General features: G+C 40.3%; 1 protein-coding gene across 7 annotated transcripts in view; it reads right to left on the bottom strand.

Moving 5' to 3' along the window:
* Wipf1 (WAS/WASL interacting protein family member 1) overlaps nt 1-27,381 on the bottom strand; it is a 116,724-nt gene that overhangs the window by 8,263 nt on the left and 81,080 nt on the right. For 5 of the 7 annotated variants that reach the window (XM_071619050.1, XM_027946143.2, XM_027946144.2 and 2 more), the window contains 4 exons: nt 17,540-17,625; nt 13,712-13,841; nt 8,718-8,864; nt 4,321-5,091 (listed from right to left, as the gene is read on the bottom strand). In XM_071619050.1, the coding sequence (XP_071475151.1) occupies nt 4,321-5,091; nt 8,718-8,864; nt 13,712-13,841; nt 17,540-17,590 (1,099 nt within the window). In that variant the 5' untranslated portion in view covers nt 17,591-17,625. Of the gene's footprint in view, nt 1-4,320; nt 5,092-8,717; nt 8,865-13,711; nt 13,842-17,539; nt 17,626-24,097; nt 24,189-24,452; nt 24,495-27,381 lie in introns of those variants that run through there. The other 2 variants (XM_027946146.3, XM_027946147.2) reach the window with 2 other exon arrangements.

Below are 27,381 nucleotides of genomic sequence, written 5' to 3'. Positions count from 1 at the left end.
TATTTTAATAGGTCTTCAAAAGAACTGATTTCTTTAAGGACACAGTATCACTGCTAACCACACAACCATGTTGCGATCCATTTCCAGGCAGAGAGGCATCAGGAAGCCAGTCATCCTGAGAACAGTAGGAGTTCCTTCTCTTTCTTCCTCTTTGAGCAGGCAGATGGTACAGGCACTGACAAACAGCTAATCAATGTTCCTGACTATTGGTGCCAGAGTGGGTCCTGCCCCATAAGCCAGCTGCTGTCCCGTGGAGCTTGATTCCCTGTCTACACGGAGTGCCAGGTAGCAACTTTTCTCACAGCACTGTTGCCTGGAGTAATCAGTCAAAAAGCAAGAAGAAAAAAAAAAGTACTATCTAAACAGTATTTGATACTGTTTTTTTAAAATTCAAAGATATGGTATAACCAGAACATTTTAAGTTCCAAGAAAAAAACCCTCAAATTCTTCTTTTTGATAAGAAATGCATCTTGCTTTTTCCCTTATTCCAAATACAGCAGCTGTTTGGGTAGTGAGTAAATTTTAAAAATATTAAACTTGAGCATTTTCCCATGTAAATCAGAGTGGCCTTAGTAATTATTCCTGATTTTCAGTAGTGTGTTTCACTTGTAAGATGATGATGTTTTATGTAAATACAGTCTTAAGGCATTATAAATACACATATTTCATTTCTTATAGATTCAGAATTTGACTTAGGGACCTTGAATTGAACAATCTGCCCACTGCAGATACCCCAACAGAAAGTCTGGGCTCAAACATTTGATGGGGGCGGGAGGCACTGCACAGTGCTGGCTGTTCTCCCAAGGAGGCTTCTGTGTCTCACCTTGTAGCATTTATTGTCCCATACTGCTTGTCACTGCTAGAGTCCCCACAGCAAGAGGTGATTTACTGGGTGTCAATGCTGTGGATTTAACTTCACTGGTGATATCAGCCTCTACTTGCCACTAAATGCAAACTAGACATCCAGCATTATGGAGACAGGTACTATGTAACTTGGTCAACTTCATCTTGTTTTTGCTTCTTTAGTAAACGTTCATGTTCCTAACTCTACAACCTCATGGACCCCTGCTCCAAACCCACATTGGCACAATAGAAAAGAAGACAGATTTCTATTTCCCATTGGCAGGACAATAATAAAATGATAATTTACATGACTACTTGTCAGAAAACAAGATAATCTCTACACACATTTGTCTCATTTGATTCTCACAATAACCCTGAGACGTATAAGGCCAGCAGACAAGGCCTGAGAAGTTTTAGAAGTTTAAAAGGCTCAAGTCAGGAAGCTAATGAGTGGAAGAGCTGGGATTTAACTTCAAATCTGTCAAATTCTAAAGTCAGTGAGGCCAAACCACATTTCAAAATACAGATGGCCCTTTATGACTTCTCATAGGCTCTTCATGGTATGTAAACCGGTGGAATTTTCTGGAAGACAATATGGCAGTACCTATGAAATCCATGGTTTTTGATGTACAACCATTGACCCAGAAATTCCATCTCTAGAAATTCATCCAAAGGAAATATATAGATGTGCACAAATATTTAGCTACTAGGATCCATCACTGTAGTATCTGCATGCAACAGCAAAACCCATATATGACCCACATGACCAAGGGAGGGGACTGATTAAATAAATCAAGGTACATTTATAGAATCTCATATAGCCTTAAAAATTATATTGTACACTTAACAAGGGGACTTATCATGCAGCCTAGAGCATATGTCTCACCAAAAGGTGAAATATAGAGAAAGGAGCCAATGTGGCAGCCATTGGTTACATGAGGCTACTGAGTATTTGAAATGTGTCTAATCTGAATTGAGGTGTGCTATGTGTTAAATAGATATTAGGTTCCAAAGAATTACTAGGACAAACAAAATGAGCATGAAATATATTACGAACAATTATTTTCTTTGCAAATTATGTTGGTAATCCATTGGGTTAAATGAAAATATATTAAAATTAATTTCTATTTTTTAAAAAAAAGAAGTAAAGGAAAACAAGGCAACATATTCTGCATCTTGATGGTAGTACTATATATTCATATATATATATATATGTTATCATTTCTTACATTTGTGTTGTAACTATAAAAATAAATAGGGCAAATTGTTCCATATATAAATTATATCCCAACAAACATGATAATAAAAAGAAATAAAGTTCATGAAGTGTTTTAGCAGTATTGGGCACATACTAACCACCTGATAAATAATGGCTATTGTTATGATTCATTAAAGCAACCAGCATCAGGCTGTTTCATAGTGGGGTAGGGAGGGGGACCATGGGAGGAATAGACAAACTCTAGATAGGGCAAAGGGGTGGGAGGCAAAGGGAAGGAGCAGGGGGTTAGAAATGATGGTAGAATGAGATGGACATCATTATCCAAAGTACATGTATGAAGACACAAATGGTGTACAACCAGAGATATGAAAAATCGTACTCTATATGTGTAATATGAATTGTAATGCATTCCTCTGTCATATATAACAAATCAGAATAATAAATAAATAAATAAAAATTAGGTTGTAGAAAAATAGTTAATTAGGGGCTGGGGTTGTGGCTCAGCGGTACAGCACTCGCCTAGCACACATGAGGCCCTGGGTTCGATCCTCAGCACCACATAAAAATAAGTAAATAAAATAAAAATATTAAAAAAATAGTTAATTATATCAGAAAATGTTAATGGGATGTTGGTAAAAGGCAAAATACCACCTAATATAAGTAGTATGTTACCAATGTTGCAAAAATAACATAAATATGCATTAAAAGATTGAAAATATATGTATAAAATTATCAATAATTATTTCTGCATGGTGGTAGTAGGATTATATTTTTATTTTCTGTATACTTTCTTCTATTTCTAAATTTAATAGGTATAACTTATGCAATAAAAATAAACAATACTTTTATATGTCACTGCCTATCATATTTTTAACAAGATTTAATCTATTCATTCATCATTTGGTAGATCCATGCAAAAAGGTTTGCAACTACTTTGCAGGAAAATTTATAGAAGTTGAATGAGAAGAAAAATGTCCGATTTTATGCATTTAAGTACCTGATATCATTCATTCATTTAATGAGATGCCATTACATTTAGGGACTGGATTTAATGAACTAGTAATTCTTCAATATTTGTAGTACACTCTCCATGGTGTAGTGTTTTGAAGGAGTGGTTCTCAAACTTTGCTGCACATTAAAAACTCTGGGAAACTTTCAAATATATTGATGTCCAGCCAGGCACAGTGGTGTACACCTGTAATCCCAATGACTTGGTAGGCTAAGGCAGGAGGATCGCAAGGTGGAGGCCAGCCTCAGTAATTTAGCAAGACCCTAAGCAACTTAGTGAGACCCTGTCTCAAAATAAAAAACTAAAAAGGGATAGGGATGTGGCTCAATGGTTGAGAGCCCCTAGATTGAATCCTGAATACAAAAAAAAAAAAAAAAAATCTTGATGCCCAGTGTGTATCCCAGACCAATTATACCAGAAATCCCCAGGCAGGGACCCAAGTTTCTGTGGTTTTTAAAGCTCCCCATATGATCCCAGTATATTAAGTTCCTGAGGTCACAAGGTCAAAGGTCAGTTAACTTCTCCTAAAGAAAAAAAATTCCCCATTTCCTGACATGATGAGGTATAAATGAAGTTAAATTTAAAAATGCTTCCTGGCTGGGTGCAGTGGTGCATGCCTATAATCTTTGCTATTTGAAAGGCTAAGGAAGGAGGATTGCAAGTTCAAGGCCAGCTTGGGCAAATATAGAGTTTATGACTATGGAAATTTTTATAAAGAGAAGGTCTATACCTTTGATTCTCCAAGGGACTTGTGTATCAGAGATTTTAATGAAGGACAAATAGATTTTTCAACATTTGTCTGTAAGGAGCAAGGTAGTGGCCTCAAAGCCTGGCAAAGAGAGAAGCACAAACCCTCATTAGCTCTGATATAACTGCCATTCTCCTTAGAATCATGGGCCCTCCTGGAGATGAGAATTTATTCCCTATTAAGTTTCCCATTAGGGAGGCAGGGGAGGGAATGGTGAGTCCACATAGATGGAAGAAGAAAGCTCCAGCCTCTTTCTTATTAACTTGCCTGTGACCATTTACTTGTTGGTTACTCTTGTCTTCTCACCTTTAAAACATGCTGAAATACTGTTCTTTCCTTGGCGGGTTATATGAGGCCATGATGACATATACACGTCAGTGTCACTTAAAAGCACTGGAGCAGCCCGAGGGTTTACTTATGCTTTTGACTGTATTCATGTACGCATCATCAGTGACATTTGGGTAGGTTTTAGGGAGACAACTCACCCATTTTTTGTCATACCTGATCTGCCTGGTGGGTCCCTCACTGGAGGAGGGGGCCTCTCATTAGGCGGGGGAGGAAGAGGGCCCGACCGTCCTGGTGAAGGTAAGGGAGGTGCAGATGAAGTGAGGGACACATTCCGCTGTGGGAGCCTTGGGATTTCATCACTGCCACTGGAACCCGGAGGCAGGGGAGGTGGGCCAGGCCTGTTGGGTGGCGGTGGAGGAGGTGGGGCCTGTGAGGAGGAGGAAGGCCGTGGCGTAGAAGGCACTGGAGGCTTGTTGTTTTGAGGGGGAGGAGGTGGAACGGCTTCCCTGTGCAAGGAGGGCCTGTTCCCCATTGGAGGGGGTGGTGGAGGGGGTTTGTCATCCAAGGCCCTGCCTGGGGTTGGGGGCAGAGGAGGCCTGCCTGAGAAGGGTGAGGAGGAGCCTGAGGGTGTCTGGCGTATGGAGCTTCCTCCAAAAGCAGCACCTCTGTTTCCGGGGAAAGGGGGAGGAGTAGGCCCAGGGCTAGGCTGCCTGAGGGCTCCTGGCACTGGTGGGGACCCCCGGTTATGAAAACTTGATTGAACGGGTCTTGGTGTATTAGGTACTGGAGGGGGAAGGTTATCAGGCTTTGAGCCCACATCAGGCCTTGGGGGAGGCATTCGGTTCCTTGGAGGCTCTGGGGGACCGGTTCTGTGGCCTGGAGAAGGCACAGGAAACCTCCCTGGGCCACTTGGGGGTGAAAAGGGTTTGGCAGATGTGGCTCTTCCTCCTGGTGGCAAAATTGGTGGTCGGCTTCCTCCAGAATCTAAAGAACAGGAAAACATATCAGTTAGGAAATCAGGAGCCTAAAGAAATCAGAAGGCTGGAGTACTGTCCCAGCTACAGGAAGCCCTTTCCCAGAATGTTATGAAATATAGGTAACTGTTACTTATATAAATTGGGTTTTGTGTGGTCTTTCCTTACTGGAGGCAGAGGGATAGATCATAGCTCTCTGTTTAGCTTCTAATTCTAGGTTTTACATGCCATCCGCTTTCAAAGGGGTAATAGAGAGATGTCTTAGCATTAAATGTGGACAAAAGCCAAAATGAAATTGGTAAAGAGTTCTGGTCGCACATACCTATAATCCCAGAGGCCTGGGAGTCTAAGGCAGGAGAATCACAAGTACAAAGATAGCCTTAGCAATTTAGTGATACTGTGTTTAAAAAAAAAAAAAAATAGAGGAGGCAGGAGGAGGGCTGGGGATGTGGCTCAGTAGTTAAGCACCAATACCTGGTACCAAAAAAAAAAAAAAAAAAAGGAGAAGGCCCTTTTCATTGAGAGAGAACAAGAACAAGATGGCTGGGCAGGGATTTCCGTTGATGATTTATCTAGACCACCATCCTTGTTCCCTGGCCCTTGGACCTCTCTCTCAAGTTTGAAAAATAACTCATTCTTTTAGGTGACAATGTTAGTTATTCCAATATAAATTCATATGCCGAGATTACATAGTCCCTTTGAAAAGCACTGCCCCCAAATGGGGGTCAATTTAATGGAAGAGTTATGTCTACAATAAGAAGTAAGAAAGAAGCCAGGTGCAGTGGCACATACTGTAATCTCAGCAGCTCAGGAGGCAGAGGCAGGAGGATTATGAGTTCCAAGCCAGCCTCAGCAAAAGCGAGGAGCTAAGCAACTCAGTGAGACCCTGTCTCTAAATAAAATATAAAAAAATGTGGCTCAGTGGTCAAGTGCCCGAGTTCAATTCCTGGCACCTGCTCCCCACCCCCCAAAAAAGAAATAGACAAAGGTCAAGTGAAAGAATTTACACTGGTGCAAGGAAGCAGGCAACAACACAACTCTTTCCTATTGGGATAATTTCCATCTCAATATCAGCAGGAAAGAACAACCCTGCTAACTGCTTCAGCTCAACAAATGAACCAAAGTTTAGGGAAGAACTAAAAGGGGAAACAAAAATATGGAAAATGTGAACTCCTGCCTCCAGTATCTCTTGAAACCCAGGGTAATTTCTGAAAAATAGTTAGCCTTAAAACATCTACCACTTCAATCAGGAGCTAATTGATGTATCAAATATTTATTGCTCACCTGCTGTTTGTCAGTCATTATTGTAGATGCTAGAGACGGAGAAATAAATAAAATAAAAAAGATCCTGCTCTCCTATAGTTTATCTCTTGTGGGAAAGATAAATAGCAAGCCAGTAAAAAATATTTTCAGACAGTTTAAAGTACCAAGAGAGACTGATGAATCAAGAGTATCTGAGAGGCCAGGACAGATAGGGTGACCAGGGATAGCTCTTCTAAGGATGTGACATGTGAGCTGATAACTGACAAGAAGAGGCCAGCCATGGGTAGATGAGGCAGAGAGGCTTAAGATAATAAGCCAGCAGGTGCAAAGGCCCTGATGTGGGCATAAACTTCAAGTTCAAAAAAAAGAAGCCTAGGTGCTCAGGGTGCAGACAGTATGGGGTAAAGGTCCTGGTGAAGGTAAGGGAGGTACAGATGAAGTGAGGGACACAAATATGGGGAAGTATGGAGCTTTAGTGGCCTACAAGGGCCAGGTCACAAAGAGGCTGGTTGACCAAAAGGAGTTCAGATTGTATTCTAGGCACAATGGGAAGCAATTGGACAGATTTATTCAGTGGAATAACATAAACTCTAGAGAGAATTTTTAAAATCTCGACTTCAGTTCTAGAGAAAAAATTGTATTTTCCTTGACTAGGTGGTATAATTCTATGACCAACTTGTGATAAATTATATCTCCCAAGTTCAGATTAATGCTGTAGTCACCATCCATCAACACAGATAGAGGTCTTTTGGCACACCATTCTGTGTGCTAACTTAAATTCTATCTTCATTTCTCTCACTCTCTTTATTTCTATTTTGCCTTAATTTCTTCACCTATTGTATGAATATGTGCATTTGTCAACTGCCTCAAATCCTTTTGGTGGGTTTTTAATAAATTTAAATTTATTTATTTTTTCATCTTTAACCTAACTTTTTATATGATGTTTCAGATCCCCGTAACTTTGCACACAAGATTCTGTGTTCAGTTGAATTTAAACTTCCTTTTGTATTTGAAGACAGTGTGACTACTGAACTTGAAACCTTTTATTCTAAGCATCTTGGTGGTTTCTGGTGAGGTTAAGTGGGTGAGAGGATGAAGGGAAAGTAGAGGATTCTTTCCTATCATAACATGAAGTTTCCCCCACAGTCTGCTCTCAGAAATTTAAATTTAAACACAAGACAGAATCTCTCATATTATCTCTTTCTAGTTTTTACCATCCAGTGCTAAAATAGTTAACTTTGAGGATTCAGACTTCATCTTCAGATCGATGTGTAAATTTCACACTTTTCCAGAGAACATTTCAAATGCTCACAGAATTAAACAAATAAAATTCTTCTAACATGATGACCATTATCAAAACAAAAGTTTTACAATAAAATTTCTTGAGCTTCTGTAGTAATCAGCAGAGGGCCTCATGTGCTCTGCAGGGTTTCTTGTTTAGGCATGATCAAGTTCACCTCTTCTCTATCATCAGGTTCAAGACAACCTTGCAGGACTAATTTCAGAGAATACAGATTGGGCATCTCCAATCTAAAAATCTTAAACCTGAAATGCTCCCAAATATGAAACATTTTTTTTTCCCTTAATGGTGCTGGAGAGTGAACCAGGCTCTTGCTAGGCATCCTGAGCCACATTTCCAGTCCTAAAGTCTGAAACTGTGGAGCACTGATATGATGCCACAAGTGGAAAATTCCATACCATGAAACTGTTTCATGCACAAAATTATTAAAAAGGTTGCATACCATCATTTTCAGGCTATATATGTATAAAGTATATATGATGTGTACATGAATTCTTTGTTTAGAATTGGGTCTCTGCCCCCAAATATCTCATTATGTAAATGAAATATTCCAAAATCTGAACTCCAAAATATTTCTGGTCTCAAACATTTCTAATAAGGGACATTTGACCTGTACTTAGAACCACTGGCATTGAAATACTAATCCTGTCATGCAAAAGAACTTTTCATAGTGAGATTTGTAACTATATTCCCTAGGAGGTGCTCCATAGTATGTTTCAAAAATGTCTCACAAGTATTTGTTCTGCTACACAGCTGGGGCAGGTGACCTCACGAAGAAAGCTGCACTTTCGAGGCCAGAGGGCAGAGCTCTGGGGGTGGCAAGTTCCATTTGCTCCTTCTTTCCTTCCCACTAGCTCACTCTTTAGAAAAGTGCAAAAAAGGATACACTACCCCCAAGGACATTGGGCAAATACACTGGGCAAGGACATTGGAAGGGAGAGAGGGAGGGAAGGAAGAAGGGAAAAAGGAAGGAAGGAATACAGTGGTAACACTTCAAACAACAGAACCTTAGTGGGACTACCAGCCTCCAAACTACCAAACTTTAGCTATGCAGAGAAGGAAACTCTTGATACCATTATCTCTGTTGGCTGTGGATCTCAGCTTCGGCATTCCAGCCTGGAATAGTCCTCCCAATCCAGGAGGTCCACCACCTCCTGTGCCACCGCTGCTCCCTCCTCCACCAAAGCCACCACCTCCACCAGCACCAGCACCTTTCGGTTCTGCAAAAGGAAGAAAACACATATATGAAAACACCCATCCAAGTACACTACCAGCCGTAGCCCATGGAGACCACAGAACGATGAAGCAGGGAGCAGGCTGAACCTGGTCCTCTGGTGGACACTGGGATTTCTTCATTCAAGTGCAGGATTTTAAGGGTTTTCCTTACTCTCAATCAGGACAGAGAGGTTTCTTTCCACTGCAGGGCAGTCCTAGGCCCGGGGATGGAAGAAACTGTAAGAGATGATGATTTGTTCCACATTCCTCACCTGGCCACATGGGTTAATATCTACTAGGACAGAGTTAGCAAATAAAAGAATCTTCAAAGGAAGAGCCCCCTCCCAAGATTTTTTTTGGTGGTGCTGGGGATTGACTGCTCTTGTGCATATGAGGCAAGTGCTCTACCACTAAGCTACATTCCCAGCCCCAGGATTGCATGCATTTTAGAACATTAATGTATTATAATTTATTTACCCATCCACTTATTTGATAGCCTTTTAGGCTGATTTAATTTTTTTAATATCAAGAAGTCCAACAGTAGGCTTTTAAAATTTTGTTCTTTATAGATGTTTGTAACAGTAGAATGTCTTTTGACATACGTGCACGGAGTATAACTTATTCTAATTAGGATTCCATTTTTGTGGTTGAACATGATGTGGAGTGACACTGGTCATGTATTCATAGACATTCAAATTAATCTGGAAGAACTGACATGTTCATGACTTTTAGGCTTCACATGAGGAAATGTGGTCAATTTTCTGATTTATTCATGTCTTCTGGGTTTTTGGGAAAAGTTTTATAGTTTTTATGATACAGGTTATACGTGCTTCTTATTAGGGTTTCTGAACATGTTTTTGTTTATTTAAATTGTGGAAGGGACATTTTTCCTATTATATTTTGGAATTGGTTACTATTGGCATCAGGAAATATCATTTGCTATCTCATAAGTCACTATGCTATGTATCACAAATTAAAATTTACAAAAACTTTGTGACTCACATTTTCTAGCGGATACACAGTCTGTAAATGAAATGGTTTTGCCTCCTCTTTTCTAAGCTGTAGATCTTATTTCTGTTTTATACGGGGAATTACTTTGATGTCTGAATTTTATAGGAATGTAAATTATTAATGTTGCTAAAGGCAACCATGTTCTGATTTTAATGAGGATGCCTCTAATGTTTCAAAGTTAAAATATTAACTATTGGTTTGAAATATTTTTTTTTCCTTTCTGAATATTTACAGTTAGGAAGTATCCTCCGATTGTAGATTTATGAGATTTTCTTGCAGCATAGAATTTTATCAATTTAAGATCTATGGTAATTATATGGTTTTTATTTTTTGATATGATGGATAAATAGATGTTCAATCAAGCATTAAAAATGGGGAAAACCTTGGTCTTGGTGAATTACTCTTTTAACACATTATTGAATTAGATGTTTTGGTTTTTGCTTGGTGTTCTCCCACCCATGATAATAAGAGGTCTATGGTGGAGCTTCTTGATTTTGGAACTACTGTACTGACATTTTATTTTAGATGATTCTTTCATATGGGTGGATATTCTATTCTTTATAAAATGTCTACACATCTCTGGTCTCTACACACGAGGTGTCCCCCACATTCACTGAAGGTGTGGTAACTAAAAATGTCTCCAAAAAAAAAAAAAAAAACCAAGAAGATTTAGGAAAACGTCGTTAGACATTGCCACACCTGGGAGGCAAAAATCACCCTGACTGAAAATCACTAATGTACAACTTCCTTTTCTAAGTGCTGCCTTTGCCAAATTTTGATCTCCACTAGGATGATAACGGTTTCATTCCACCTATCAGCTAGCTAGCTTTCCATGTCTTCCTATTTGGGAATGATTTATACAGCATTTGAATTAGCTGTTTTTTGTTTTTCAAATTTGAAAGAATTTCCAAAATAAAACCAACTGGCTCCAAAACTTTTTGGAGAAAAAATAATGGATAAAATGTTTTCATCTTTTTCCTCACTCAGTGAGGCTTCGTAAGTGAAGCTTGGTAGATAGATTTATGCTTTCTTAGAAAACTAATACAAGATCTTAAAATATTTTAAATGTTTTAAAATGTACCTTCATTATACTATCCTTAATTTTAGAAAATCTGTTTCTATTCTTTTATCTGCTTTTGGGGTTCTCATTTTATTCATTGGTATTTCTTTTTTTCTGTGTTAGATTTATCATAGGTTGGTGTTAGCTTTGTATCTTTTCCATGTGTGAGGCTTTGGGGATGCTTGTAGTAGCTCTGCTGACAGAAGAAATAACCCGATAATGAACTGATGATTACTTCACCTAATAGGATAAATCAAATTAGAATAACAATTTCTAGAGAGTATGCAAAATTGCTTCCACATAAAAACATTTAACCAGTTTTGATTATTACCAATATTAACATTGCCCTTGTCATTCAAACATTATTTACTAATGAATAATACATTTTGAAGTGCTGCTTAGGACACATTTATGTGGTACTGAAAATTCAAAGAGATCACTATATAATCAGGTATCCTCCATCTGTGTTCTTAACTTGGAGCATTTGTCCATCTTTCAATAGAGAAGCGCTACGGTTTGGATATGGTTTATATGTAACCCCCAACAGTTCATGTGTTGAAAGTTTGGTCTTCAGTGTGGCGAGGAGAGTGGTGTGGGACCTTTAGGAGATGGGGCCTAGTAGGAAGTAATTAGGCCACTGGGGCATTGCCCTCAGAAGGAATTAATATAGTTCTCACTGGACTCTGGTTAGTTCTTGAGAGAGGGTTGTTATTAAGGAAAGAAAGCCTGGCCCTCCCCTCTCTGGCTTCCTGTCTTGTCATATGTTCTTTCCCTCTTGCCTGCGCTCCCACCACTGTGATACCATCTGCCACGAGGGCCTCACCAGAGCCAAGCTGATGCCAGCGCAATGCCCTTGAACTTCCAAAACAGTGAGCTAATTAAGAGTCTTTCCTTTTATTAAAGCACCCAGTGCCAGGTATTTCATTTAGTAACAGAAAATGGAGCAAGGCATGGTGGTGCCTACCCATAAGCCCAGCTACTTGAAAGGCTGAGGCAGGAGCTGGAGGCTTACCTGGGCAACTTAGCAAGACCCTGTATCCAGAAAAAAAAAAAAAAAAAAGGACTAATACAAAGGCTAAAATTGAGCATAGCTAACTGACTCCTGGTCATTTTGTGAAAACTGTAAGACAGGGATGAATTCAAGAGCTATCATTCATAATTATGGTCCATATTTTGATATAGAGCCCAAGGAGGGTGCACATGCAAACAAATACAAAACCATAGATGAACTTTATTACTTATAAAGAGCTTGTGACTGCAGTGTAGGTACAGGGATGACAAAGGTACTCACTGGGTTACATCTCATTTCCACCAAGTGAACTACACTCTGGAACATCACAAAGCAGCTGGAGGATAGAGGAACTAACAGTTCGCATGTAATAGGAGAGAGGACATTGAAGGATGCAATGAGTTTCCACTTGTGGATTCAGGATTAGGTCCATGCTGTTTAGGTTCCTTCAACATTGGTGGGGAATTCACGCCCATCTCTTAGGGGCCCTAAGCCCCTCTATAATGAGAGAGCTGCTGGCTTCTGTCCTAGAGTTCAGTAGCTTCTCTGGCTCCCTACCAGGGACCACAACTCAGATGGTTGCTAGAACAAGGCTCTCTGATATAATTGATTGTGCTGGGAATTTTGTGACTCTGATGGGCATTTTGATCTATAGGTCAGACTGTGTCAAGAATCAAAAACCCCCTAGTTCCTTTTTTGATGAACGGAACATTCTCATTTTCATTACCTTGCTTGAGAAGCATTCCGAAGACTTACCTTGATCATCTTCTCTATTTTTCTCCCACACTTACTTAATTCTGATTGACCCTTCTTCCTTCTCTACCTACTAGGCACTTTTCCCAGCAATTACCCCCAAACTTCTAATCTTCTACTTCCCTAAAACCCTGCATCATTATTCGCTTGTCTACAAAGCTCTATTTGATTATTTTTTTGGAAGGCAGGCCTATTTCCTACTAGGGTCTAATTTCCTACTAGGGATCTGTGATCTAGGATGAATCTTGGGGACATCTCATGAGTAGTGGAAAGGTCTAGGGACATGAAAGGACCGTCTCAGGACATGATTATTAATTATTAGTAGATTCTTCGTGTTGGAATAATAATTAATTATTAGTGGTGGATGATTTTTCATTCAGTTGTAAGTGTTAATGAGCAGTCTTGTGTTGTGGCTACTTGCCTGTTTATATGCACCCTGCCTTGGTGCAGAAAGTATCTCAGATTCAGATGGACACATAAGCAAAGTTGTGATCTCCTTCCCTCTCCAAGCTCCTAGTAATAATCTTACACTAGAATTATACCTTCCAGATAATAAAGCTCTTTTACAAAGGTTATCACATTTTAAGCTCACAACAAACTTGGGAGGCAGTAGGACAGGTACCATCTTCACAAATGAAGACCATGGGCTTGGAGATGGTACATGATGAATGTGCCAGGACCTGGACCCACATGCTTTGACTCCAAGGCTAGGGCACTTTCCATATTTCATGCTGCCTCCAGATCTGTGATGCCAGGAGCAATGAGTTAACCTCCAAAAAGTGTGAATAATTCAGAGAATTGCTGCTGTGTATGCCTTGGACAAAGAATTATTATACTGGCTTCCTGCAGCATTAGAGGGGAATGCAAGCCAAAGCTGTGGCCTACAATGAGGGACACAGTCACTTATTTTGCTAGTTTTGCAGCTGTTGTTAACAAAAAAAAAAATTTGGTGGGAGGTGTACGGTTGATTTTTAGGCTACCAACCATTTATCTCTTTGGAAAATAGATTTTTCACTTACTGTCCAATATTGGTGCACTTCTGTCATTGGTGACCGTCTTCTTTAGTTTCTTCCCTTTATTGATGTCAGAGAGAAGAGCATTTCTTCCAGCCTGCTCAGACTTATTCAAGGTAGGCTTCTCTGTATTGGCCTGAAAAGAAAACCACAAGAACTTGTGTGCGGTTCTTGGATTAAAATCAGGCGCTGTAATACTCAGCTGGATCGGCAGGATATTGGAATCTAGTTATTAAGGTTCTTGGTGATAGCCTGTAAATTCTCCACAAGTTTTAGACTCCATGTCATTCTTTTTAAGACCCAGATGTTTGGGAGCAGATTTGTAATAAATCGCTTTCATTTTCAAGGCAGGAAGAGTCATTCCCTGATGAAAATCTCTAAAGATTCAGGCCACAGTCTGGCCTTAACCAACAGAGCCAAATTAGGGTGAGACGGCTATGCACAGAAGGGAATTCTAAGTCTGAGAGGATTCTGCAGGATGTGACTAGGCTTCATTCTTCAGGGTGGGTCCTGAAGAACAGGATCCCTCCCATCTTTCAGAAGTAACCTGGTGCAAGGGAAAAATGGTCTCTCATCAACAAAAGTTGATGAGACAGTTTTAGAAAACAATTTCCTTTGAATACATTGACAGAGAGGCTTTTTTTTTTTTTAAATTTAAGTCCTATATATTGAGGTATAATTTATGTATAGTGAAATCATCCTTTTAGTTTACAGTACTATGAATTGTGACAGAGGTATACAATTGTGTAACCACCACCACAATCAAGATACAGAAACATTTTCATTACCCTAGGGAGTCCCCTCATGTCCCTTTGGCCTAAGGTGGGTCTGATGTTTAATCTCTTTAAATGTTTAGTTCACTGAAATTGCAGAGTGAATAAAAGTGCTGCTTTAAAATGTTCCCCCCCCCCCCTGCATTTCCAAGTTCCTGGGAAAGCTCCTTGCTATGAATTTGGGATCTTGTTCGTTCAGGGTTATTTTAGGAGTGGGGACACTAAGAACCCAGCATATGAGCTTGGAAGTAGGCATCTGCCTGTGTCTGTCACACTTGGAACTGGCTGGGTCTTGCTTGGTCCCAGGGTGAGGGTGACTGCTACAAAGCCCAAGGCCCTTCTAGCAGACCTGAGGGTCCTGCTGGGCTGTCCCAATCCTTATGAAAGGGATGTGACTTCAGATAAGCAAGTCAGGACTAGAAGAGGTAAATCTGGTGTGTGGCTTGATCCATACCCAGACTTTCACTATCAGAGTTAGAGGCCGAGGAAGCGTTCAGAAGAACCCTGAAGGTGGCTACATAGGATTACTCTATGTTCAGTTGGAAGCATCTTAAAATAATTAAATTATAACATATTACTTCCTTATAATAATAATAGTTAACATTTATATAGTTTGTACTCTGGGGCAGGCACTGTTTTTCTAGCACTTTGTGTGTATTATTTCATTTAGTCCTTACCAAACCTATGGGTTATTATTTTTATTTTAAAGAAAAGAAACTGAGATATAGGGAGGTTAAATCATTTGCCCCATTGGCTTACTCAGGGCACTGGCAAAGCCTGCTGTATCACAACTACGACAAAATGTAAATGCCCTTAAACACATGCTTGTATGCCAGGTTTATACTTTGTTTGGCTTGTTTTATGCATAGAAAGTAAGTGGGCAGGATTCACTCACCAAAGCAAATGTTAGACTTTTTAGCAATACTCTGTTCTAATTTTCCTCCCTGCTTTCCTATCAAAGTGATAACCTTCATGCAGGTCAAATTTTTAAAAGGAACAGGATTACTTTGTTTTGAGAACTGCTCTGGAAGGACCTTAGCAGGGGGTGCTTCTGAACTGAGGTGCTTAAAGAGACTGAAGTCAAATCCAGTGCTCAAACTTACTCAATTCCAGCCCCATCGCTGCAGACCCCAGTAGAATGAGGGGGCCTTGGGGCCTGATGGAAAGAGCAGTTTTTAAGAGGAGGAGCTAGGATCTAAACCCTAGCAGTCTGACTCTAGGATCCTCCTTATAATCTGACGGAAGGGTAAATGTGGCCTCTATAATAGCCCTTCCCCATCTGCCCTCAACACTCCCCAGGAGCAGCCTGTGAAAAGCTTCTCAGCTGTCCTTCCAGCTTTAAAAATTACCTACTGTCTTCATTTCAAGAATGAAAATAAACTAAGGCCCAGGGACCTTAATGGACATGTCCACACTGGGTGTTTTAAAAGATTTTGGGTCAAACACCGTTAGTGGCATTCTGTTCTACTTCGAAGTTTATTTTCATATCTGACCTCCTTGGATGCTTTATTCTCTCATGTGGCACACAGGGCCTTGACTGTACTGTTCCACAGGACAGGGTCCCAACCTACCATTCCCTTTTCTCCTCTCTATATCCTATTTCTCTAAGATCTTGCTTTGAATTAGGTAATAATAGATAAAAATGAATTAGTAGGATAAACAAGTGTTTTGTAAACTTTAATCCTTCTTTTACAGTGTTCATGATTTTCACATCTTCTCATGCCACCTGTCTTAATTTAATATTTTTCATTAAGTCAACTTACTATATTATTTCTTATACTATTTGTCAATGAACATTTTCTTTTAAATTAACTCACTATCAAACCCTTGGTTTGATATGCTAGTTATAATTTTTAGAACACATGTTAAAATAAATACATAAGCATTAAGGTTTTTAAAAATTCATATTTGGGAGAAATATATATATATATATATATATATATATAAACTAGTCCTGCCATGTTAGCCAGATCAGAGCTTCTCAAACTTATTCATTCAAGGAATCAGTTTCTAGAATTTTGTTCTAATCCATCACAGTCTGACATTTTGTAAAATAACAATGGATTATTATAAAAATGAATTGGTTTTAGAAGAAGACACAAATTCAATGTTAGAAACAGACACATGACTACCATCAAAATTCTCTAAATGATTCCCAACTCTCAATATCTGTGCTTATCTCCTTGGGTCACTGATAAGGTGGAGGACCACGTGTTCAGGAGCAGGGAGGTGGTTAAAGGTCAGTTCTTCCCAGCTAAGTTCTCACTTCAGATGAATTATCTAAATGTGTGTCAAAGCAACCTGGAGGAAGAGACTTTCTTCTCCCTGTGCCTCAGTTTCCCCACAGGAATAATGAAGGGACCATCACTGTGAGGTTCCTTTACAGTGAAGGCTTCGGTGCTGGGGAGGCCTCTGTAATGGAGTGTGGCATCCTGGAGACGATGCTCTGATTTCCCTTACCAGGCATATCAAGGGATCAGGATAAATGCAGTAAAGAAACTCTTTTGGGAAGTCAACAACTGGAATGCAAGCATAGGTTTAAAAGGGGATGGCATGTGTGGGGGAGAGGCGGGGGTGATGCTGGTGGACATAATATTTGTCGAAAACAGAGTGAGAAGAATGAGGGGAGAAGGCAGAAATAAAGAAAGGGAACTTGAAGACACTGCATGCACTGCAGACAGAGACTTGTGTTTCTGGATGGTTCTCCCCAACAATGAAAGCCTAGATGTTGAATTCATTTGAATGGAAACAGTGCTTGCTGGCTTCCAAACTGCTCCTGCAAATCCCTGTCATGGGTGGTCTTGCTTCCTTTGATGGACAGAGCAGGGGAAACCTGATACTTCACATACCATGCCTCATAGGAGACCTTCACCAGAAGAACCCTTCGTGCTGTTTGGATTCGGGTGGTCTCAGGGTTTGGCTTACTCAGGGCCCTGGCAAAGCCTGCTATATCACAACTACGAAAAAATGTAAATACCCTTAAACACATGATTGTATGCCAGGTTTGTACTTTGTTTGGCTTGTTTTATGCATAGAAAGTAAGCAGACAGGAGACACTCACCAAAGCAAATGTTGGTGGTGGTGGGGGCGCTGGCGGGGGAGGGACAGGCATCTTGGATGGTTACGCTTTCAATAGTCTTGATAAATCTGAAAAGACAAAACACAGACATACGTTAGACTTTTTAGCAATACTCTGTTCTAATATTCCTCCCTGCTTTCCTACCAAAATGATAACCTTCATGCAGGTCAAATTTGTAAAAGGAACAGGATTAATTTGTTTTGAGAACTGCTCTGGAAGGGGGGGGGTGCTTCTAAACTGAGGTGCTTAAAGAGACTGGAAGTCAAATCCAGTGCTCAAACCTACTCAATTCCAGCCCCTTTGCTGCAGACCCCAGTAGAATGAAGGGGCCTTGGGGCCTGTAGCTGAGTCAGTAGGAAGCTTTTCATGAAAGTACTAGAAATCGCAAAGTGTAAACGTGACATACCATTGTTTTTATTTGGCTGCCTGTACTAAAACATGTTAGGCAACAAACTAACTCCCTCACCTCTTTGTGCTATTTAAAGCAATAAAAATTTTTGTTTTCAAAGTGAAAAAAAAAATGTATCCTGGACAACTTTGATGGAAAAGAAACGCAGCAGAAGTGGCTCTCCTTCATCACTTGCTCCCACACAACTTTCTCTCTTGTTCCTCTCCTCTCAGCCCGCCTTGAACTGGTATCAGCATTTTAACGAGATCCCTAGGCGGTCCATAGGCACTGACATTTGAGAAGCCTTGTTGTAGAGTTTTGAGTCTTAAACCAGTTGGCAGCCTGGGACACTGACCTCCGTCCCAGTAACAATTTCCATGCCATATGTCCCAAATTTCAAACAGCAGAATTATTTTTCTTTTATTCTCAATAGTCTTCTGATTGCAGAGAACCATTTCTTAGAACTTAAAATATTAATGTAGCTCCATCACTAAATGCTAATGTGGAAAAATTTACACCTTGAAATAAAAACTTTCTACTGAAAGAATGCTGGATGGCTAGTTTTCTTTGAATACAAACAGAAGGGAGAAGCTAAAAGGACATTGTTGGACTTGTCACAGCCACTGGAAATCAAGAATGAAAACCAGTGAGAACAGTTTTTTCCAAGTGGGCTGTCTAGAAAAATGGAAATTTAAAAACATTCCACAGCAGCAGGAGCAGCTATCACTTCCTGAGCACTGGTGGATCCAGGCGCTTTATCTGCGCTGCCACTAATGCCTACAGCACCAGGGCAAGCTAGCAAGACTGCTCATTCATAGCAGAGGACGCAAGACTCAGATAAATGACCGTTCACTAGCGGGCTCCACGGCAATTCATTCAAATCGGCCCCTTTGGTGCCTGCCCCTCCCCTGGGCCACCCTACCTTGCTTTGTTCCCACCATTTCAAGCATTTTCAGGGAGGCTAGCTAGTGCTGCAGCTCACCTGTTAACTAGCTGGAAAGATGTTTTTAAGTAAGATACTGTCTCAGACAAGGATTCTTTTCAAATGTGTTCCTTAAACTGTTTTTTCCTGCATGACAGCAATCCATCCCCCATGGGGCTAATTAGGCACTATAAGCAGGGTTGGGCGCCCTTATGAAGGGGGCTCTCCTGCTGTGGAAGACCTTCAGAGGCCTTGGGGCTGGTGGTCCTCCAGGACCAGGATGAAGGACAGGAGTCTGAAGCTGAACTCAGGCCTGACTATGAAGGATGATGAAGCCAAAGCAACAGTATTAACAGTTGGAGAAGGCAGCTTACCAAGGCAGGGGGTAACCTGGTCTGTCTGGTGGGCCGGAGAGATGGGTTTCATGGCACAGTTCATCCATGAGTTTGATCCATATGATGTTACTCAAGACTCTTATTTTGTCTGATTTCACGTTAACCAACATGAAATCTGTCATCCTATCCTAATTTAGGAATGATGGATTCTGGCCAACTAACAGGAACCCCCTGTGGGCTTGGTTCTCATGAGTCAGTTTCTGGTTACAGAAATCAAATTGAATTTCTATACTGCACAGCTCAGGGACCACTGCAAATGGGGACTCTTTCAGGATGCCTTCAAAGGCCTCCTTCGTTATTCTACAATCTTTGCTGTTACAGTTTTAGTACTGTCTGTGCACAAACTGGTTTATAAATAAACTTCTGGACCACATTTGTAGGGGTGGCAGGTAGGGGGAACTGAGCTAACCAGAAGGTTAGTGTGAGAGAATCCACAATGGACTTGGCTGGGACTGGGGTCAGGGTCAAGGCCATGGCCAGCTTGCAGAAACACACAGTCAAAACCAAGTATAAGAAACTATCAAAGGCTTTAGGGTCTTGCATGAAGTAGGGCTGTCATTTCCTGGCTACCTTAGATCAACAGGGAAGAGGATCTATGAGTGCCTGCTCTCACTTTCTAAGGCCAATGCAAAACTAAGCTCTCTCTTCACTCTTCTGTGCCTGAGGACCTTTGTTGCCATTTTTTCCATCTGTATCTCTCACTGCTTTCTAGATGAACTATTCTCACACTCACTTTAATACTAAGTCTGCCACACACTCCTTGCTCCTTCCTATCTGAGTAGCTGCTGGGCAGAGTCTGAACTATTCTGGGCTAGGCTGTGAGGAGAGTCTCCAATCCTGTCATTCACCACACAGATCAAAGAAGACCAATCTTACATCTCACCATCCTGGGCCTGCTGCCAGACCCACTTGACTATCTTCCCACCAGACTGTGGACTATACCAGTCTCCCCATTAGCTGGCACACAGTAAGGTTCTCACTAAATATGTGTGGAGTGAGAACCAAAGATCACATACACAGGCCAAGTTCTTGCCACCAGAATGGCTCTTAACCTCATCCCACCTGCACTGTGAGGTGATGGGCAAAGAATCAGCACTATGTCACGGGGCTTGCTAGCACTAAATACTGGGATTTGCTTTCCTTACAGCTCTGACTTCTCCAGTGAAGTAAAACCCCAAAGTCTGGGAGGCACAGGGGGATTCCCTGATTCCACAGAGTTAACAGCTCATATCAGAATCAGAGATAGGCCTTTCTAAAGGGTCTTGATACTAGAGAAAGACCCTAACTGACTACGCATTCCTGCCTGGATTCTCATACCCACAGAGTCCAGGGGTAGAATCAGGGTCTCCTGAATGCAAATAAAGAAAAGTACAAATTATTTAACATATCCTTCCATTACAAATGCAGACCACCAATCACAGTGCCCCTAGACTCCTTCACCAATGTTTTTTCACAGAGTACTTCCACGTCATAGTACAAGTGTTGCAGATCTCTTTTGAAATTCTGGCAATGTTTATATCTTGTTGCTTAAACTATTAGTAAAGAAGGGTGTATTTCACTGCAATTAATTTCCTTTGTAATCCTCTGTATTTTATGAGCTTATAAACAGTCATAGAAGGAGACCTTTGGATTTTACCAGACACCAGTATGGTCTCAGGAATGAAAAAATGAGAACATGAGACCTGAGTCAAGTGAATGTGGTTCTGAATCCTTACTCTCCGGCCTATTAGCCTGGGTCTAGAACTGAACTTCTCTGAGCCTTCCTTTCCCTTCTGTTAAGTGGAGAGTTGCTGGGAAAACAAAATGAACTGTTGTGTGTCAGGTTTCAGCAGAGTTTTGGAGAGTAAGGCATCAGTGGATGGGTCAAGGATCTGTCCTCCCTAATGGTGAGGACAGATCCTGCTGGTATGTAGGCTGCTGAGCACCTAGCAGAGGAGGGACAGACCTGGGGTGAGTGGTGGGGAGGGCTGGCTTTGCCTTCTATGTCTGTAAATAGAGCTGCACCAGGTAGGAAAAAGGCAGCCAGGCCACCAGGCCTCCAGAGCTCTGCTGGGTTCTTCCCTCAGGAGAAGGCAGCATGGCAGGAAGGAGCGGCTATCAGGGGGCCAAAAGCGGCCCCTGAACCAGGGAAAGGCCTAGGCCATTGGATCCCACAGTGCAGTCTGTCTTCTCCTGCATCAGAATCAGCTGTCTTGTCCTGCTGCCCACCCTGTTAGAGTCCCCACAGTCGGCCAATCACAGACCTCACCATGTGTGGAGCCTTGTCCTCCTACCCAACCCATCCCAGGCACTGAACTTTTAAAAACATACTTTTAGATTTAATTTCATTAAAAAAATCATTTCGATGCTTAAATAACTTTCATCACAGGGAGACGAGCCACACTTTCTCAAATGTTCACCTGTTTTACTGGGTTTTATATTGCTAACTAAGAAAACTCCAGGGTGGAAAAGGTTTGTTTTTACACACAGATTTAGGAACTGAATTATGTCCCCTGCAAATTCATCTGCTGAAGTCCTAACCCTTAGTAGTTCAAAATGTGACTGTGTTTGGAGACAGGGCTTTAAAGAGGTGATCAAATTAAAAGTAGGACTATTAGGGTAGAGTTGAATTTAGTGCTACTGATGTCCTTATAAGAACAGAAAGAGACACCAGGGACATACACAGGCAGAGAAAGACTATGAACAGATAAAGTAAGAAGGAGCCCTCTGCAAGCCAAGGAGAATCTTCAGCAGAAACTAACCCTAACTCAGACCTTGATCTTGGACTTCTAGCCTCCAGAATTGTGAAAAAACAAATTTCTGTTACTTGAGCCACATAGTCTATGGGATATTGTCATGGCAGCCACAGGAAATTAATATACACTATTTTAACATTGTTTTGTTAACATTGTTTTAATACTGTTTTGCATTGTTTATTATCCATTGTGGAAACAGGACAATGACTTTGAATAGAATACCCATCAATTGATTTCTTACTCACAATATATCTGGACTGTCAAGATGTTAGAGAATTAAAAAAAAAATCAGCCTGACACTTAGTATATGAGTGGTTGTCAAAGCTTTATCTAATAACTAAATGAATCATCCAGGAATCATCGAATTTTAGATGAAGAACAGTTGAGGGGAGGTAAAGGATCTGCCATTTTTTTAAAAAAGTTATTTTCCAAGTCCTTTATTTTATTTGTTTATATGTGGTGCTGAGGATCGAACCCAGTGCTTAACAGGTGCTAGGCAAGTGCTCTACCGCTGAGCCACAACCTCAGCCCAGGATCTGCCATTTTATAAAGAAGTTATAAGTTAAGAGAACAGAGCAGAATATTTTGCATAAGTGACTTAAAAACTATTGGTTGGTATGGATGTGCACACATGCAGAGTACACATCAATATCAAGCAATTCTAGAATGTCTTAGATCTGTGAATGAACTGGTTGGCATCTTTGGTTTTACTATAACACAACATCATGGTTTAATACTCACATTAGACCTCATCACATGCCCAGAACAATGTGGGCATCTTGAAGCCTGGACCCATTCACTAACCATTTCATGTAGGGTAATAGGAACACCTTGTGAGAAACAGTGTCACTAGCCTACTCCCTGCTCCAGAGGGGACTTAGTCTACCCAATTGCGTGGCCAACTAGAGGCTCAACCATAGCCCACATTTCAGTCCAGACATTTTCACCAGGAAACTCAGGGTTTCTACTTCAATATGCTAAGAAAGTAGAATTATTCCTGAAAGTACAGTGATTGATCTTAGAATTGAGACAATTGACTATTTAAATAAATAAATTCTTAGTTTTCATAACCAACTTAAAATTAATTCTAGAACTCACTGCGTGAGGCCCAAACTACAGAATGGCTTGAGAGGAGAGATTTCCAACGTCCCCCAATGGAAAGAGCTGTCACTCCTCAGAAGGTGAGTCTCGAGCCCTGGGGGACGGGTTCTATCAGAGAAGACAAGAACCAGCTTTGCCAGTTGTTTAATCACTACTATGGACTATTTGAAAAAATAAAGCATTTTGCTTTATAAATCATGCCCAACGTCACTGTTAGATACTATGCTAACTAAAATATTGGAGGAAAAGTAAACACCTCCCATCCCCAAATACTTGAATCAATGGAAAAGCATCTTATTTGCTCTGTGGGGTAGGAGTGGGGAGGGTGTCACAGAAATAATACAGTGGGACAGATCTGAGGTCCACTGCTCTTTTCCCTCATTATTTTCTGTTGTCTTATTTTTATTTACATTCCTTTATATTTTACTTTATAATTTTCTTCATTTATTTTCACACATGTACTTCTTGTGTATTCTTGGCTTCTTTGGCTAGATTTTTATTGTTGTTGTTTTCTCCTGCTTCCACAAGGAGCATTGTGGAGAACAGTAGTCAACACAAAAAGGAAAATAAAACACAAAAGTGGTATTTGCTACTGATGGAAGCATTCAATAATGATTAAATGTTAGATGAAAAAGTTGGGGGTAAATGACACCCAGAGACAGCTCTTGTTATTATGACACATACCCTTCTAGCTTATAAATATATGTATATACCCTCCCTTGGTTCCCTGTCTCTTGTTTTCTCTCTCTCTCTCTTCTCTCTCTCTCTCTCTCTCTCTCTCTCTCTCTCTCTCACACACACACACACACACACAATTGTTTGACCAAAAGATAGTAATAGAAGGAAATTTATACTACATGTAACTCAACAGTGTTTCAAGGCTCAAATTCATATTGAATTATTAGAACCATAAAAAATAATTTCAAAGGCATTCATTACAAAGGCATTGAATCCACCCCAAGATAACCTGAAACAAATAAAATAATTTACCAAACTCACATTGCTGCTAAAATCCTGAATTTTAAAAAGCCCATAGATTTGGGATTCCAGATCAAAATTATTCTTGATTCTCTTCTTTATACTGACCATGATGCAAACTTAGATATCTTTAAGATGTGAAAACCATTAGAACTAGTTAAGATGAATTTGGCTTTGTTCTTCAACTTCCTGTAAAAAGGCTCAACAGGAAAATCGATGCTCACAGTAAACCACAGTCATCCTGTTTCTTTAACACGATCTTTTCACAGCTGCAGTGGCGCATAGTTTCTATTTTATGATATAAGTCAATGTGCAACATCTCTGCCTCCCCACCCCACAAGCTCTCGTTGTTTGACCGTTTAGAAACTCTTAATACCTTTGCAGAAAGGTTTGTTGCTGTTATCTATTCCTCTCCTCCTCAGGCTGAAGGTCCTTGCTCAGAGCAATGAGGCAATCAAAACGAGAAAAAACAGAAAAGGCAGCTACACCAAAGAGGAAGCAACATGTAGAGAAGAGAAGCCAGCTTTCCTTTGTAAGCAAATCAACAGCCTCACCCAGTTATTTATCATCGTTATTCTCCATTTGCGATAAATGTAGAAAACACAGTTGCCTTGCCCGGACTCCCTCTTTCTCAAACTGTACTTGCCCTTTTCTGGGTTGATCAGCAATTAAAGCAATAGCTTAAGTGACTCTGCCTAGGTTATCTTCTCAATGACAAAGGTTTATGTCTCTGCAGTAGAGGGTACTGGCTACTTTAGAAATGCTTCTCTTAGAATTCTTGTAGACAGCCAGTTGATTTACCTGGGGTGGTGGGGGGAGGTGGTGAAAAGCATTTTTCACAGAAGACATTTTGAAGCATCTATAATGTTATTAAGATTGGCTAGGAACTTGGACACAAACTCACAATTTTACCCTAAGAGTCACTGCTAGGAAAAGAAAAGTTGCTCTGAAGTAAAATTACTTTTAAATTTATTATACATAATTAACTTCAAAATTAATACAAATTCACCCCTTTCGTGGTGAGAAAATGAAGTTTAGTTGGGTGATTAAGGTACCTGTCATTTAACTGTGGGTGGGGAAAGGAAACCCTGTTTTGCTTTATCCGTGTACTAAAAAGTGTCAGTTTTTTACCCATGACTTCCAGTATTTTCCAAGTACTCTCTTTAAGGGGCTCAAATCTCAATGCTACCGTCTTCCTAAATCATCAGCACCACATTGACTTATCCTGGGGAATAAGATCTGTCCCTGTTCCCCAGCACTCACAACACCTATAGGTCAACATACTTGGTATATTGTATTCATTTTATCTTTGAGAGTATAACCTTGTAACATAAGCAGAAGGGTCACCAAATTTACTTCTGAAAAGAGCAAAAGATTCAGGAAAATATCTTACTTGAGATTCATCATTTTAAAGATAATAACTACTGCTGTAATTATTTAAACAAAGCATTTGTGATCCCAGATTCCCAGGACTGGAAAGAATCTCCAGAAATTGTGCAATTTATCACCTTGGCTTCAGGCTGCAGCTTGTGAAAAGAGCTCTTGAAATTCAGAAAACTTCCTCCACACCCAGCTGTTAGGTGGCCTTGGGCAAATTGCCTGGCCTAAGTTCAGTTTCTACAATAAAATGGGGACAGTAGTACCTACTTAGTAGGGTGAAGAGTTAAATGAGGCAGTGCTTAATAAGTATTAGCCATTTGTTAAAAATAAAATAAGCAAAAGTAAAGAGCATAACCCTTGCTAAGTGGCTGGTAGATGAAAGAGAAAACAGGAGCTGACTTAAAGCTCAGCCCACGTGTGTCCACCCAAACTCCCAGATCACAGAAGAATGGTAAAAGGACATGTGTATAAAGTGCACTTTTAATCTCTCAGAAAAGCATACTGATTAAGGCATTTCTTATTCTAGTATTTCTTTTTCAGTTTTAATTTTTAGGACTGAAGGTCACAAAATACAGACAGGCATTTTATACCCTTCAAAAGGGCATAAAACTCCAAGAGTCCCAGAATTAGGTAGCTCACTTCCTCTTACGTTTTATCATAGGCTGGGAACTTCCAGCCTATAGGCCAGATCTAGAATTTGATTTCTCAACAATCAGTGAAATTGCTGCAGAACCCTGGGAGTAAGTTTCCCCTCAGGGGGTTTCTGAACATTCTAGTTCTTCCACAGTCGGCCACGACTCAACGTTTATGTGGTAGAGCAGTTAGAGAGCTCTGAACAAGGAACCCAAGGAGAAACTTTCCAAAGAGTGCAAAAAAGCTGACTGTGGTTTTAGGTAAATTCTTTAACCTCTTCAGACCTATAAAAAAAAAGAGTTGTGACTAGACCATCTTCCACTTCAAAACTTTATGAAGCTAACACGTAACACTCTACAATTGGCAGTTCAGATGAATTTTGAGTATGGGTTCCACACAGACCCCCAAACCTTTCCTTGCTTCTCATCCTCCTCTAACCATCCTATCCTAGTCTTCCCCATTCCCCAGCCCATCTCTCTCTACAAAGCTGTTCTATTTTCCTAAATTAGAATTTTTCTGCAGACTTTTCTTCATCTATAACATCTCAATTTGTAATGTATGCACGAGTTATGCCATCAAGTTATTCAAAAGAACTTATTAACTAAAGTTGTATGTGCTCTTCTAATTTAATTTTTTTTTAGTTGTTGATGAACCTTTATTATTTATTTATTTATATGCAGTGCTGAGAATTGAACCTAGTGCCTCACCCGTGCCAGGCAAGGGCTCCACCATTGAGCCAAAACCCCAGCTCCCTCCTTCTTTTTAAAGCTTTATTGTATATTCCAGGGAGGGGAAAAGGGTGTGTAAGTCAAGCTGCTTTCTCAAACATAACCAAGATAATTTTCTTAACGGAAAATAGTATCCTAATCCTGTTCTGTAGCTTTCTGACTACATGGCTTGAATCTTTTAAATGATTTTTTTTTGCCAAAATATTATTTATATTAAATATAAATAGTTGTAATAAATGCTATAGAATTTTATTTGGAGTAGTAGTCATGCCCTGCCCTATTTCGATATGGATAGAATTATTCTAAAAGACTAGAGGTCTTTTCCCTAACAGACTCTGCTTAGAAATGGTTTCTTTTGGGAGTTGAACTTAACACATCTGCAGCAACAGCTTCTTTCCAAGTTGGTTCCTTACTTTTGTCTGAAACTGCCAAAGACTCCCTCTACTTTAAAGCCCTATGGTCATGGGCCAAACTGAGGAGTCAAAGGTAGCTGTGTCGACAACAAACTGTACCTTTTTCCAAAGGACATGTTTTCTGATCTCTAGATCCAAATCTGTCCAATGG

This window comes from Marmota flaviventris, chromosome 11 (genome assembly GCF_047511675.1).
Source record: "Marmota flaviventris isolate mMarFla1 chromosome 11, mMarFla1.hap1, whole genome shotgun sequence".
Lineage (NCBI taxonomy): Eukaryota > Metazoa > Chordata > Mammalia > Rodentia > Sciuridae > Marmota > Marmota flaviventris.
This window is presented reverse-complemented; position numbering and strand designations above follow the sequence as displayed.